Raw genomic sequence first — 15,109 nt, forward strand, 5'->3', positions numbered from 1 at the left:
AACTTATGAAGCATCTTAGACACTTTTCATATTCAAAAACCTAAATATATCCCTATAAAAATGTTCAGTTATACTTACTTGACAGAAAACTAGCAGAAACAGCACAAAACAGCCACATAAATAAAATATCAAACAATTTTTATAGATCCAGTCCAATGAAAGAGAGCTGATGGCTGAAATGTTGGTTTTGCTGAAATAAGTATGTAGGGAGACAGAACTGGTTTGCAGATACAGTTTTTAATGTATCACAACAATGAGCAACAAACATACTTGATGAACTATTTCCAGAAGTTGTTCAAATACCATCTACAATAAACGTCATTTCAACTATGACAACAGGTCTGTGACAAAATAAAAAAAAGGTTTCAAAACCATGTTATTACCGTGATACGGTACAGTTGAGACCTCAAACAGTACAGTAACAAAAACTAATGCGACTACTCTCTATATATAAAACATCAATAACATTTTTGGTTTAGTTTATTTAAAGTTTTAGCCATAGGGGCTTCTTCTTATTAAAACCTCAGGGTGCATTTCCTATGTAACCCAGATGTTGTAGAGTACATATTGTGTAGGATATGATTGCGCCATGAAAATCCCTTTGACATCCAGAAGAGCAATTCCAATTTCAACCTTTTGAAGGCTGTCCCCATAAACATGACACAATCCATCCATTTAAAAAAAAAAAAAAAAGTTCTTTTTTTTTTTTTTTCTTTTTGGCTGCTGTGCAGTTGCAATATATATGTACAGTTATATTGTTAGACCATCCTTTTTGTTGGTTTCGTAGCTTTTACCAGTCCTTCATGTGGGAAGTGTCCTGTCTGATGCTAGCATCTTAGCACATGATGCTAGCTGACAGTTCAGTCTTATAATGCTGAGCCACAAAGTGGGGAAAGGCAAAAAAGCCAGAGTTGTGAAAGCCTTTGGAATCAGGACAGTCGTTTATGTTTGTACAATGGCAGAATTGCACCTTGGGAGGCCAGGATGTCTCACATGAAACACAATCGAAAAGTGTCTTCAGGAATAAAGTAAATGTAAAATGCTAAAAATCTAAATAATGACATTTGAAAAGCTCACACAGAAAATTAAAAACTGATGTCTTGCTTAAAACTTTGAAAAAAAAAAACAAACACCTTTACAAATATAAAACATAGGAGGAAATGTTACTTGATTTCATTGTTTGAAACAATAACTAAGCATGATTTGATTTAACCTGTCAAACAGTTGCATTACATGCTACTTGCTCATTTCAGAATAGGAAATACCAAAAGCAATACATTTTTGCATTTCTTCATATTAATAAATTTGTACCATGCACAGCCAACTACGAATATGTACAACAGCTTAGCTTTCTTTGTTCACAAGCCTTTTTCTTTCATACAAATAGCCTTCTGTTACTTTGGAATGAATCACACTGGTTACCAAACTAGAAAGTGATTCGTAAAAAATTGAACACCCTTTGACAGCTTTCACATTCTTAGTTCCACAGAATAATAATAATAAAAAAAAAACAAACAAAAACAAAACAAAACAAACAAACAAAAAAAAAAAACTAAATCAATTAATGGATCAGTTTTGGTTGAAAGTTGAAAGACTTTATGGCAAGCAAATTAAGATTACACAGTAGCAGCAAATGTTGTATGGTAATACTTTGAAAATTTTCAAATGTTACTAAATGTGGAAGGTCAATATTGACTTCAACTGTAGTAGATCATGGGAGGACGTTAACCTAAGCACTAAGTGGCCAGGTTTAACACTGTTTTGAATCTTGCACATACGTAAAAAAAAAAATGTTAATATTAAACAAAAAATGCTGTTGTCCCCCCTCTTAAAGCAGCATGTTTGCCAACGTAGAGCAAATTATTATACCTTTTTATTTATTTTTTTAACATTGTGACCAACTTGTACCTTAAAAGTTTCAAGTATACAGTACTGCTTTCTTTGATGCACCAATTGTTAAATAGGTCTCTCGATTGTTAGGCATTAATCCTGTAACAAGTATGGACCAATATGCTGCTGCAATTGACACAAATAATAATTAAAACACATACATACAAACAAAATCTATTAAATTAACAAATGACCTACTCAAATAATAAAAAAAAGACAAATAAATTCAAATTAAGTGCACTATAGTCCAGACACAAGCAGGTACCGTAACAGTACAGCAATTCACAAATGAAAAATGTTATATTCACATAATCCGAGAGTCTATCAAAACTAGAGTTATTACCTCTTCAGAAAAGGGTGTGAGCAGAGGTAAAAGTGAGAAGGTAAGAGTTGGCACAGATTAGTATATACTACAAGAAAAAACAGGGGTGGGAAATAGATACAGTTTGCTGTAATACAAACTGGCAAACACAGGGGCATCATACACATTTACTTCACCATTCTAAATTCCCTCAGTGGCAAACCCATACTGTCTTTGTAGGGTAAAACTAAAAGGATATGCACATCGTCCATTGTAACAGTAATATTGTCTCTTGGTACTCTATACACATCAAGGAAATGCGTCCGATAAAGCTTGACATGTTTTGGTTATAAGCCAAGTGTACCCAGGCTTGGTGCTGTTTTAACAAATGAGAAATGTTATGTTCTGACCTGAGAATTTAAAGCTACTGAATTACACCTATCTAAACTAAGAGAGATTCTCTTTGAGGGTTCTGGATCGTCATCCCATACAGTACATGCTAGCATTTGGAAAACAATCCAGCTGAGGTGCAATTTGCTATCGTGAGAGTTTTTGGCTTGAAACAGGCCCCCTAAAGGGAGCTTGTGAGATTTTTTTCCTACTCCATGTTTTTGTATACAATATAAGCTCAGTCAAGCATCTGCAACAGTTCTGTCCATAACAAAAATCAATCAATATCTTGCCAGCATATCAATATGGGAAAAACAATCCTGAGTCAATCATTTGGTACTGTAATTTTTTTGGGTTAAGAGAAACTTTGGAACTGCAGTTTAAAAAGTCTTATTTTTTTCTTTAAGCAAGGGATCCTTTTGTCACTCCTACACACTGAACATATCCATTCTGATACTACTGAAGCTCGCGTCTAGGCCAGAGGCTGCCTTAGCCTTGACTTCCAACGCATTATCTAAGTCATCCAGCTTCTGGCTTAGCTCATTGTCAGACTCATCTGAACAACTCTCGGTGGGTAGTGAGGTTGGAACCCCTGAGGTGCTGCAGGAAGTTGAGGTAACCGTTGAGGGTGAGGAGAGGGGGGGAGGTGGGGAGGCAGACGGGGAAGAGGAAGCAGCTTTCCGGGCTGTGTTGGCCTGGAACAGGACATTTGGCCAGGACTTCATGGACAAGCGAGAGAGATGAGGAAAGGTGTTATTCGAAGAAGCTGCAGACTGCGAGGTAGATGTGGTGTTAGGAGTAGGGGAGCAGACAGAGTGAGGTAATAATCTAGTATGCTCTTTGGCATTTCTCATTGCTTGTTTGATTGTTTTCTCTTTGTGCAAGCTCGACTGAAGGTGTTGGCCAAGTGCTTCATTCCCATTAACAACCACATTGCAGGCAACACAAGTGTAGTTGCTCACTGCTTTTCGAAGCACTGTCTCTTGCGGGTCAGTAAAAGGATGTCCGAAGTAGCAGAAGGACTTTTGATGACGTATCACTGAATCTTCGTCAGCAAAAATCATCTGGCACTTCCTGCATATAAACTCATGCTTGACAGATGGTACAATAAAAGCATCTGGAAAATCCGTGATACGTTTGGTTTCTGTTTTCGGTTCTTCTTTTGTGCTTTCTGTTGAAGAGCCTTTGTTGTCATCCTTAGATCCTATAGCTTCTTTTGGTTTGAAGGAATTAGTTGTAGTGCTCTGTACACTCTGAGGTGTCTTGACGGGGGTTGGTCTCTGTTGCTGCTTCTGTTCGAGTTGTTTCTGCTGCTGCTCAAGTTGCTTTTGCTGCTGCTGCTGTTGCTTCTGCAGGGAATCTTGGAGAGACTGCTGGTACTGTTGGTACTGCTGCAGGAGAGCGGTTGGGGAGAGACCAGCGGCCATGGCAGCTTGTGGGACTGCCGCAGGTCCATACGGAAACAGACTCTCCATTCCACACAGTGGTGGAAAATAGCCCCCTGCCTGAATCCCTCTGGGAAGCTGTGGAGAAAAGCAGTTGGGAAATCCAGGAAGAAAGTAGGGCAAGAACTGGCCCCCCAATAAAGAGCTAGGATCACCTGCAGCAAGAGCATTCTGCAGTGCTTGAAGCTGTGCAGCATCTAGGGGAGTCTCATTTCCTGCTTTTCCTGGCACTGGGCATAGTCTTTCCCTTGATTTGGCCATGCTAGGGGTGTCGGGGCGCGAGCCGCTGTCATTCTCTCTGTCCTTCATCTTCATTTGAGGTGGCTTGTCTCCTGGTTTCTTGTTGTTGTCTCTCTCTGCATCTTTGCCTTGCTGCTCTGTATGGTTTACTGTTGCCAAAGGTGTGGAAGGAGCAGGAGGAGGTGGAGGKGGAGGAGGAGGAGGAGGAGGAGTCTGCAGAAGAGTCTTGGTTGGGGTAGTGCTGAGAGACATGGCAGGAGAGGGAGTGGCTGGTGTAGGAAACCCAAGCATGCCAGCACCTGGAGACGCTAAAGCTGAAATACAGTGGTATATAAATATGGAAATATTCAACAATTCAATATTCAACCCCAAATCACTTTGGAAATTTGATGTTATAAGATAAAGATCCTGTCACTGGCTGAGTCTTTAAATCTCTTGTTACGATTTTGTTATGGATCAAAACTGTCACATGCGCTTTTTTTTTATAATTTAAAGATTTCTAAATATTATAATCTAAATATACCAAACCTAAAATAGGGGGAACACAAAGTGATATAGATAATTTGCTGTAAGAAAAATCTTTACCAAAAAGCAGTTCGGCTTTGCTGCTAACATAATGCATGCATTCCCTATCACCATTCTTGAATTTAAAATAGCTTTAAAAAGTAAAATTTTTGACAAACATATCTGTGATACAGAATAACCAGTTATATAGTACAATAAAATAGTGCAGGATAAAGTTCAGTTCATAAAGCTTCTAGTCAGTTTTTTTTTCACTGTTTGTCATAGTAACTCACCAGGTGTGTTGGGAGGGAAAACTGGAAGTGATGACGGCCCATTTACTCCAGGAAGTAAGACTGGTGGAAGGCCAGACAATCCTGGGTAGCCAGAAGGTAGGCTGAGGCCATGAAGTGCATTATTGTTTTCTGCTGAAGTTTGTTGCTGTGGGCTAGGTAGGCTGAGTCCATCCCCAGCTTTCTTCATACGGTCCAGCTCCTGCTGGGCCATCAGCTGACGGACAGTGGTCGGTGCTAGGTAGTCCTTTTCTCTATCCACCTGGTTTCCTAGAGTTTCTTGCACTTTTGTGATGTGCTGTTTGGAGAAAATGTGGTCTCTCACAGACATCCGGGCTGTGTACTTCACACCACACAGTGTACACTCAGTCCTGGGCCCATCTGGTGAACCCTGGCTTATCATAAATGGCTTTCCAATATTAATCTTAAATTTCTTCTCTTTAGCACGGGCATTCTGGAACCAAACCTGGACAACACGTTTGGGAAGTCCAATTTCATTGCCCAGCATCTCACACTCCTGCATTGTAGGAGTGCGATAGTCACTAAAACACGCTTTGAGTACTTTCAGTTGCAAGTTACTCATCTGGGTCCTGAAACGTTTGTGGCCTGGTCGATCTCCAGTATTGTTGACTTTTCCAGATTTGTTGAAAGGGTTGCCTCCCCCAAACGGACTGGGAGAACTGGGGTCAGCAAGGCTGGACGATTCACTTCGGTCATTGTTGTCATCCATTTCGTCATCTCTGGAGCTAAAGTAGGAGTCACAGTCTTTTCCAGAGAAGCTGAGGGCAGGACTCACCATGCTGAATTGAAACCTTTCGTTACTAGCGTCAGAATTTAGCAACAGGCCCTTTTTGCTGTCGCTCATCTTGTCTCCATTAGAAGTTAGGCTCTCAACCTCATTGTTATTACACTCGTCTCCGGTTGTGACATCACTAATGGCTGTATTAATTGATGATGTCTCATCGAAGTCCATCTTACTGAGATCATAAGATGAAGCTTCTGCTGAATTACTATTAGGCCCTTCAGTTTCATCACAGTTTTCAGCTTTTAAGGATGAAGGGCTTAAGAAGTTTTTTACTTGAGCCTCAGATGGTTTGACTGGAGTTGAGGATGCAGTTGGCAACTCATAGTCATTTGGCTCTGTCTTGTTGGGCAGCTGTGGGTAGTCAAAAAAATTATACTTATTTGGGCTTTCACCTCTTTCATTGTCTTGACTCATCATTGGGCTTGGCGGCAAGCTAAATCCTGCTTGTTTAGCCTCATGCCAATGTCTTGATCTTATGTGGCTATCTAAAGCAGATTTAGCCTTAAAGAGTGCTCTGCAAAAGGGGCATTTCTTGTGGGACTGTGAGGGCCCTATAGCCCTAAACTGCCCCTTTCTCTCTCTTGCACGAGTGTTTTGGAACCAGACTTGCACAACTCTCTTCTTCAAGCCAACTTCTCGTGCAATGTGGTCCAACATCTTCCTTGTTGGATTAGAGTCAAGCAGATATTTGTCATAAAGGATTTCCAGTTGTTCTGGTGTAATGGTGGTCCTCAAACGTTTATCTCTGTGTTGCTCTTCACTACTGTTTCCACCATCCTTGTCATTAGCATTTTCCTCCTTGTCATCCAGTTTTCTCTTCATTGACCCAGAGCTTACAGCTGTAGCCATACTTGAGCTACTCTGGGATGGCATTTGGGAGAGCCCCCCAGATAACAGTTGGCTAGCCATTAGGGGATTGTTTGGATCAAATATCATATACGGCATATCTATGGGTCTTTCAAGAAACTGAGAATGGAGGAATTGGTTCTGGGCTGCCAGAAAATGCATGTGCTGGTGCTCTTGCCACAGCTCTACTGTAGGAAAGGCAATCTTACATTGGTCACACTGGTACTGGAGCATCTGGTGGGGGAGACTGTTTGTGAGTGAGGAAAGTGCAAGCGAAAGTGGACTTGACGGTACCGTTGCTGCTTGTGGCTGAGAATGGGGTCTTGACAACTGTGGCTGGGGAGCTTTTTGGGGGGGTGGTTGAGGTGTGCAAGCCTTAGACGGTCTTGGCTCCGGTAGTGACTTCATCACCGGTGAAGGGGGGATCTCAGATTGTTTCAGTTCTGTTTCAATGGAAATATCTGGCTTTGGTGATGCTTTCCCCATGGGTCCACGAGGTGAGGCCATAACAGGGGAGCTTGAGCCTGAACTGGTAGCAGTCCCAGTCTGGGAGGGTTTGGGTAGCTCTAATGGTGCCAGGCTTGACTTGAATAGAAGTGGTTCAGGATTATCTATGTATTCCTCACTGATGTTGTCCTCATTCCCCTCTTCATCTTCGTCTTTGTAGCACAACTTTTTCTGGTGAGTAATAAGATCAAAGATGCGTGGAAATACAATGTTGCACTTCTTGCACTGGTACTGCATGTTGCTGGTTCGAATGTATCTCTCATTGGTGAGCTCTTTTTTCTCATTGTCCTTTGAATCTGCCTGATTTTCATAACTCTTCCGAGCCTTTTGGCGGGCATTTTGGAACCACACCACAATGACTCGTGTTGGCAGGTTGAGTACTGTAGAGAGCTGCTCAATCTCATCATCCTTTGGATATGCATTAGTATCAAAAAAGTCTTGTAGCACCCTCAACTGATAATCAGTGAATCTGGTCCTAGAGGACCTCTTGTTAATGGCTGAGTCAGTTCTGTAGTACTCATGTGCACTGACCTGGGGCTCCATTCTTATATCTTCTAATGTAGTAATTGGAGGAATATTAAAGTTGTAGGGAGAGTCTTTACTCCTCTGTCTTTCTTTGAACAAGGTGTTACGGAACCAGTGCTTTATGACTTTTTGTGGCAAGCCAGACTTTTCTGACATTTCCTGAATTTGTTCTTCATTAGGGGAATTGTTTATATCAAAGTTTGCACGGAGTATCTTGAGCTGATCATCGGTTATACGAGTCCGTGGTCGCTTGAACTGAGACTGACGGAGGAAGTTTGGATCAAGACCCAACTGCTGCTGGCAAAGCTGTGTAAGGTCTGTGGAGAGAGAATCCATACTGGGCAGCTGTAATGCCAGCTGAGGGGGCAGGCCTGGGTGCTGGACAGACTGCATCATCAAAGGTGGGAAAAGTGGCAAATCTAAGGGAACAGGAAGCTGCACTTGTGGTGGTGCAGGTGGGGCAGTGGGCTGTGGAGGAGGTGGTGGTGGTGGCTGGGCTGGCTGGGTCTGGAGAGTAGCTTGATGTGTAGTTGGATGAGGAACAGGAACTGGTGATGGTACAGGCGTTTGAGGTTTGGTCATCGATGTAGACGGTGGCTGAGGAGTTGGTACTGGGGTAGGAGCAGTTGGTGGTGGAGGAGGAGGAGGAGGAGGAGGTGGAGGCGGAGGTGTCTCAGGGGATCCAGGGTTTATTGGATAGAGTTTGTCATAGGCCTCTCTATACTGCTGGGCAAACTTTTCAAGCTCAACATATGGAAAAAAGTGACTGTGCACATGTTCTTGGTGGCTTTTGAGAATCAGCATATTTGAGAATAGTTTTCCGCACATGCCACACTCCAGCTTATCAGTGCTGAAGTCTATTTGTTCGATGCCTTCTTTGCTTTTCTTTTGGTTTTTTTGTCTGTTTTCATTATATTGGATGACCAACTCAAATCCAAAGTTTTCTAATAAAGCCTTGGCTGCATTGCCCCTTGCTCCTGACACAATCCGTGGAGGAGGGATCAATGGCTCTGGGAACTTTGACTTTTTGGGATCCTTATTTTCTTTTACTCCATCACTCACTCCATCTCCTGCACTTTCCATTTTAGTTCTGCTTTCCTGTTTATCTAAGTGGTCTTCAGCCTCTGCAGACATGTGTATTTCGGAAACTGATATAGTGTTAGGCTCCATTTTGGATTTGTTATTCTGCAGTTGTTGGCTTTTCTGATGTTGAATTTGGGATTGTATCTGAGAAGCCTGATGCTGTTGTTGAGCCTGTTGCTGAGCTTGAGCCTGCTGCAACTGATGCTGCTGCTGCATCTGCTGCTTCAAGTCTTCTAGGAATGACCCTGTCAGGCCAGGCATTCCAAAAGCTGCTGCTGAGTGCAGAGCGAGTTCTGGGTTTAGATTGAATTCAGCTCCTGGTATGTAAAAGGGGAAGAGGAATTGAGGCTGTTGAAATTGGAGCAAAGCTTCTGGAGTCATTGGGAAATGAGGGAAGAAAGCTGGGTTGAGAAACTGAGGCTGAAAGAAGGCCGCCTGTTGCTGGAGTTCGTGCTGAAGCTGCAGCTGCAGTTGGGCTGAAGACTGTGCTGACTGGTGGCTGCTTGCCTGTGCTGAAACATGTTCAGTAGTTGGTGTTGTCTTTGTGTTGCTGCTGTTGTTGTTTTCTTTGGGTTCAACTGCATTTTCTTTGTTAGAAGAAGGAGTCCCACTTCTGGCACTGTCAGAGTTGCTAGTGTTCCCTTGTGCGCTTGGACCTGGACTTTTTGCAGGGGTGGGGCCACTGCTGCCAGTGACACCACTGCTGCTCATGTCCGTTTTGGCTGTTCTTGCTTTGGTCTGGTGGAGCACTGACCTCATATGAATTTCAAGAGTTGAACTTTGGCTGTAGGCAACGTTACAAATATTGCATTTGAATGGTTTGTTGTCAATGCTGTTGGATGTCTCTTGTGGCACAGGACTTGATGCCTCTTGGAGAACCTTTTTCAGTTTATGTAGATGGGAAACTGAGTTGTAGTGAACCAGTAAGATGTTCTTCTGGGTAAAGGACTCTTTACATACGGTGCACTTATAAGGTCGAGAGGGGTCTAAGAATTTCTCCATTGTAAAGTTGGGGCCTTTTCTAAATGGTAGGGTCCGTTTTGGTTCTGCCCCCATGTCATCAAGCAGAGAGCTGCTGTCACTTCCAGTAGGACTGGGTTTATCCTCTTGGTCCATTTCATCATCTTTGTCCAAGTCATGGTCAAAAGCTTGAGCTTCCTCCAAGGCCCTGGCCTCACTCTCTGTGATGTCACCATTCAGTGGCAGATTTCCTATTAGCTGCTGCACCTCAGCCTCACTCAGTTCAGGGTGCCCATTTTCCAAATGCTTTCTGAGGGCTAGGAATGTCCTGAAGCTGCGCTGGCAGAGGCTGCACATGGTGGCTGCTCTGATAGCGTGGTACTGAGAATGTATCTGAAGCTTCTGCATTGTCTTGAAGGCCAAGCTGCAGTGGTTGCAACGGTATTTATAGACATGGCGATCGGAAACGGAAAGCTGCTGTTGTTGCTGTTGAAGTCTTTGGAGCTCACTGAGATGGTCTTGTAGGTTATCAGGAGACTTGCTATCATGTCCTAATCCAGTGGTTCTTTTCCAGTCTGGGGCCTCTGAAGCCTCTTTGGGGGGCTTGAGTTCCTGTTGCTCTAATTCATTTTTGTCTTGACTTGTTTGGTCCTCCTTTGAGGTGTTCCCTACAAGATGCAAAAACAAATTGCAGTGTTACTCACAGATTCTTATTATAACATCTTATGGATGCTCTTAATTTTTTTATTTCATAATAACTTAATAGAGTATGACAGTTGTAATAGTTTAAAAAACATTAATTGGGGTAATATAATTCAGACACTGTACTCTGCTCACCTTTAAGCGAACCTGATCCATCAGTAAGAGAGGTTGGGGAATTGCTTAACGATGGAGTTTTTCCTTGTCCGGTCTGGGGATGCATTACATTATTTGGTGTGGCTGTATCAGGTCCAACAACCTATCAAGTTAATGAAATGAAATCAGTTACTACAACTGTAAAAAATATATGTATACACAATAATCTGCATAAAATTCCATACATAATCCAAATGTAAAAAAAAAGACATAATAATGTATTTACTGTAAATTATTATCTTTAGTAAACATCCTTGAACTGGCACATGGAAATTGTGTAAACGAAAACACTGAGCTCATGGAAAAAAAGTCTTTAGGACAATATCCTAAAACAAATGGAAGATTAGACTAAAAGCTACACTCTTCTTATAACTGTCCTTTATCTACATTTTACCTGCAAAATAAGTTTAATCACATTCAACCGACAACTACATGCAGAAAAATGTCATTCATAATAATCAACTTTGCGTACTGTTAGAATCAGCTTCTCCACACAGTCAGGAGCCACACTGTGAAGGTGCGTGAGATGCAGCTGCAAGTGAATTTTGTTGCTTAGGACGTCCTGACACAGTGGGCAGCGGATTACAGGCTGCATGGAATGTTGGGACATCACATGGAGCTGCATACGGTTGGCATCTTTACTGCTGTAGTTGCAGTATGGGCACTGTTGAACCTGAAAAACAAGAAAGCCTGATTATATCCTTTTGAATCTCAACTCAAAACCAACCTAGATTTTCAAAAAACTTTAGCAAAATTAAGTTGAGTTAGTTTTTGTCATTTATTCAATTTTTGCTTCTCCCATCCATGATTTTCACCTCTGCTTTAAATTCAAAAGCCCGCCATAAACACAGACAAAATGTAAATCAACCATATTTCACGTAATTCACTAGGGCAAGTCGTGCAATTTTATTTGAAGAAAACATGATTGGCCAGAATTTCTACTCAGAAGATTAGAGATGATAAAGGTGTGTACTCTCCTGAGCTATGTCCTGCCCTCATTAGATGGAGTACTCTTAGCATAGCTACGTCTCTATCACCTGTTTTAATAGAATCCATTTCTGAAATGAGAACATCCTCCCTCCTTGCAGGACCCAGAACCAGACGGGCTAATACTTCATAATCTAATTTAAAAACACATATAATTTAAAGAGATGCAAAAAGGGAATAAAAAAAAGAAGCAGAGAGGGATGCCTAAGGCTAGTGCTGGTATTTCACTTAAGAACACAAAAGCTGGCCTATTGTGCTTGATGTTAAAAAGCTCTGTCAGGAAGGGAATGGAGGGTTGCGTTTAACCCTTTGAATGAAAGCTGGCGCCAGCAATTGCCAAATGCTTGGCTTAGCATTTTTGCTTCTTACAGTTAAGTATTTTCCCATTAGCTCATCCCACAGTGACAGTGAAGGTTATATTTCATTAGGGCTTATGAACCTGCCTCATTAGCCATTAGGTCTCTGTACATGCACTGACAAATTCCTGAAAGTATTTTCTATATGAGGCTAGAGTTTAACTTAAAAACAGGTTCACCACCGGCCTGTGCAAACTTTACGTTTCAATAATCAACTTAAAAAGGACTACCTTTAAGTTGCTAGGAAACACACCCCAACACTTTGCGGCGTTCTATTGATTTTCTGCACACCTTTACCTGCTCGCTGGCTGACGTCTTCCCCTCTGCAGACTTCGGCCTTTTGGGTGGACTTTCAATTTGACGATCTGCCAGGAGGGAATGTTTACCCATACCGGATACCTCTTTGGACATGGCATTAGCTCCTAAAGGCAGAAAAAAATAATCAGTTACTACTTTATGTCTGTTGTCTGTTTAACACACAGACACACGAATGTCATTTTGAATATCATGTATTGTATTGTACGCATCATGTGCAAAATTCTTCTACACCCAAAAGGGCATAAGGTATTTTAGTCGGGGCGTCAATATCATGTTTTATTCTTTTACCCTATTTAGGGAATCACCCACCTATCTAGGAAGAGAAGACAATGCTCAGTTCAAAATCTAGACAATGGTGAATCCAGCTGTCAAATAATTATTAGTAGGTAAAAGGCTTCAGCTGAAGCCATTTCTAACATTCTGCATGCTGAGATAACTGGATCTTCATCTGTGTAGATGAAACATCTGCACAGCATGGCACTGACTTAAAACAACGCAATTATTGTGTCATTGGAGCAACATTTGAATGAGACAAATTCAGCTTCATGACAATTTTGTGCTTTTGTGGTGTGGTTCAGGCGCTGCAACAAGATCAGATGTGTAAGAATATGACGCTGAAGTGTTATTTACTCAAGACAGCACATCTTATACCACTGAAATCCAAGGCAAACATATAGCAACAAGAGTATAAATCTAAGCTGGAATATGGAATCCATCACAATAAAAGAGGCAATCTTGCAATATTACTCTAAATATATAGCATAAGGCTAGCAAATATTTATTTTAGTAAATAAGCTGACACTGTGAAATGCTGGAGTTGTCTCACCTTCGAAATTGATCAAATGATTATTGATTTACAAGTAATATTGTGAATGTGAGCACGTATTTCCAATTAATATTCAGTGGGGCATAGGTGATGATTCAAAAAATGATTTGACTCTAAAACAACATTAGCATGGGCGCAAGCACAAATTGTATAATTCATATTCATATACAGTGACGTGGTGCAGCCCCGAGGACATGTAAAATGGGGAAAAAACCCAGTCAGGCTCATTATCACAGCACGACATACATTAAATGTTATGGTAATATTATACACTTCATTAGTTCATATACATTTCCCCGACTGCCTCAACAACTCTTGTGTCTGTACGAGATGCAAAATTTTCAGGGCTCGGTCACGGCTGGTGGTACAGTAGCAGTGTGTGTGTGTGCGTGTGTGTGTGTGTGTGCATGTAAGTGTGTGTGCGAGAGACGTAAACAGCAGGGCTCAGTGTTGAGAGATCAGCCTCTGGTTGTATTTAGTAAATGCTGCAGCCACTGATAAATCTTTCATTAGCCTCATCCTAAGATACAAGCCGTGCAGGCCCTGCTATACTCTGCCACTGCAATTTACCCAATCTGCTCGACACAAAGACACAGCAACAGCAACTCTCCCTCCCTCATTCCCTCCCTTTTACTTGCTTTCTTCCTCCCCCTCTCCCTAAGCTATCCCCCCTCCCACCCCCCGGCCCCCTCTTTCGTGTCCCCTCCCTCGTCTGGTCACTCAAGGCAATATGTGAGCCTCACTCTTGCGAATCAACGCTTCACGCTAGATGCACAAATGGAAAAAAGGGGAAATCAAAGCACTGATACATGAAGAGGGGGGGGTTGGAGAAAAAAAAAAAACATTTTGTATTTCATATTATTCTGTGGCTCGTGTTTGTATTGGACGCATATCAATTCCTTTGGCCCGTTCATGCATTTTAATTCTGTTGCATTAAGTAGGCGTTCCACTTATTTTATTTGTAATCCCCTATATCTGGAGCCTGAAATATTGGCCTGTCAAGGAAAGTGACAAGAGAGAAAGAGGGAGAGAGGGCTAGAAGAAAAAAAAAAGAAGGAAAGGGGGAGGAGGGTGGGAGCGGGGGGGACACAAGGGCACAATGTGAATTTCCAAGAACATCCGAGAATTGCTCTGCAGCTCAGAAGACCGAGGTAATTTTGTCTTCAACTGCTCGTGATGGCCCCGGCACGTGTGTGTATACATGCATATGTATTTATATGTGTGTGCATATGTACGTCTCGTCGGGACTCTGACACGCCATTGGTCAGATCGGCCCGGGTTAGAAGCGGCAGTCGCATCACCTGACCTTACCAAAGTCTGCATCCCCGCCTCCCACATTTATTATAACCATTTCTAATTTCAACTTTCAATTTTTGGCCCTGTCTTCCAGTCAATTTGCAACTAAATTACATCCAGGAGAAAGGAGATGAGGCGATTGTCGGACGAGAGCCTGCGAACACATTTACAACGTGGCTCGGGAAAAGAGGCTCGCACATCACCATTGATTACTGTCATGCTGAATGTAAATGTATGTTTGTGCAATGTGTGCAGTTGTTTTTTTATTTTTGTTTTGTGTTTTTTTTTTTTTTCTTTGCATGTGCAGCATAAAATTCCGTCCTCCGGCTTTATGAGTCTTTGACCTAGGGCTTCCGTCAATGGTGAAGAAAAACGCATTTTTGAACGTTGGAGTGAATGTAAACGGAAGAATAAGGCAAAGGATGTAGTTGCCTATGAAATAGTGTGTGTAGCAATCATAACATTGCTAATTCTTCAGAAAAAAACAAAAACAAAACCATTGTCCTTTGGTGAATGGTACTCTCCTTTGTCTGCAAACCACATTTAATGACTGTTCATCCCCCTCTGTGTCTCCTCCTGTCCAACCTTCCGATCATCTCTTCACCAAATGAAGTGGATTGGCAAAATAAACCCCAAACTAAAATCACCACCCCCAACCGCCGCCCCAAACAACTGCCCAGCCCCC

At 42.0% G+C, this 15,109-nt stretch overlaps 1 protein-coding gene across 4 annotated transcripts in view; it reads right to left on the reverse strand.

Moving 5' to 3' along the window:
• Positions 1-218: 218 nt before the first annotated feature.
• zfhx4 (zinc finger homeobox 4) overlaps positions 219-15,109 on the reverse strand; it is a 91,132-nt gene continuing 76,241 nt past the window's right edge. For 3 of the 4 annotated variants that reach the window (XM_008396124.2, XM_008396125.2, XM_008396123.2), the window contains exons 8-12: positions 12,276-12,406; positions 11,114-11,314; positions 10,624-10,744; positions 5,064-10,454; positions 219-4,580 (exon numbers count right to left, since the gene is read on the reverse strand). In XM_008396124.2, coding sequence (XP_008394346.1) covers positions 3,010-4,580; positions 5,064-10,454; positions 10,624-10,744; positions 11,114-11,314; positions 12,276-12,406 — 7,415 coding nt within the window. In that variant the 3' untranslated portion in view covers positions 219-3,009. The remainder of the gene's footprint in view (positions 4,581-5,063; positions 10,455-10,623; positions 10,745-11,113; positions 11,315-12,275; positions 12,407-15,109) is intronic. The other variant, XM_008396126.2, reaches the window with a different exon arrangement.

The sequence above is a fragment of the Poecilia reticulata genome, linkage group LG20 (assembly GCF_000633615.1).
Source record: "Poecilia reticulata strain Guanapo linkage group LG20, Guppy_female_1.0+MT, whole genome shotgun sequence".
NCBI classification, from domain to species: Eukaryota; Metazoa; Chordata; class Actinopteri; order Cyprinodontiformes; family Poeciliidae; genus Poecilia; species Poecilia reticulata.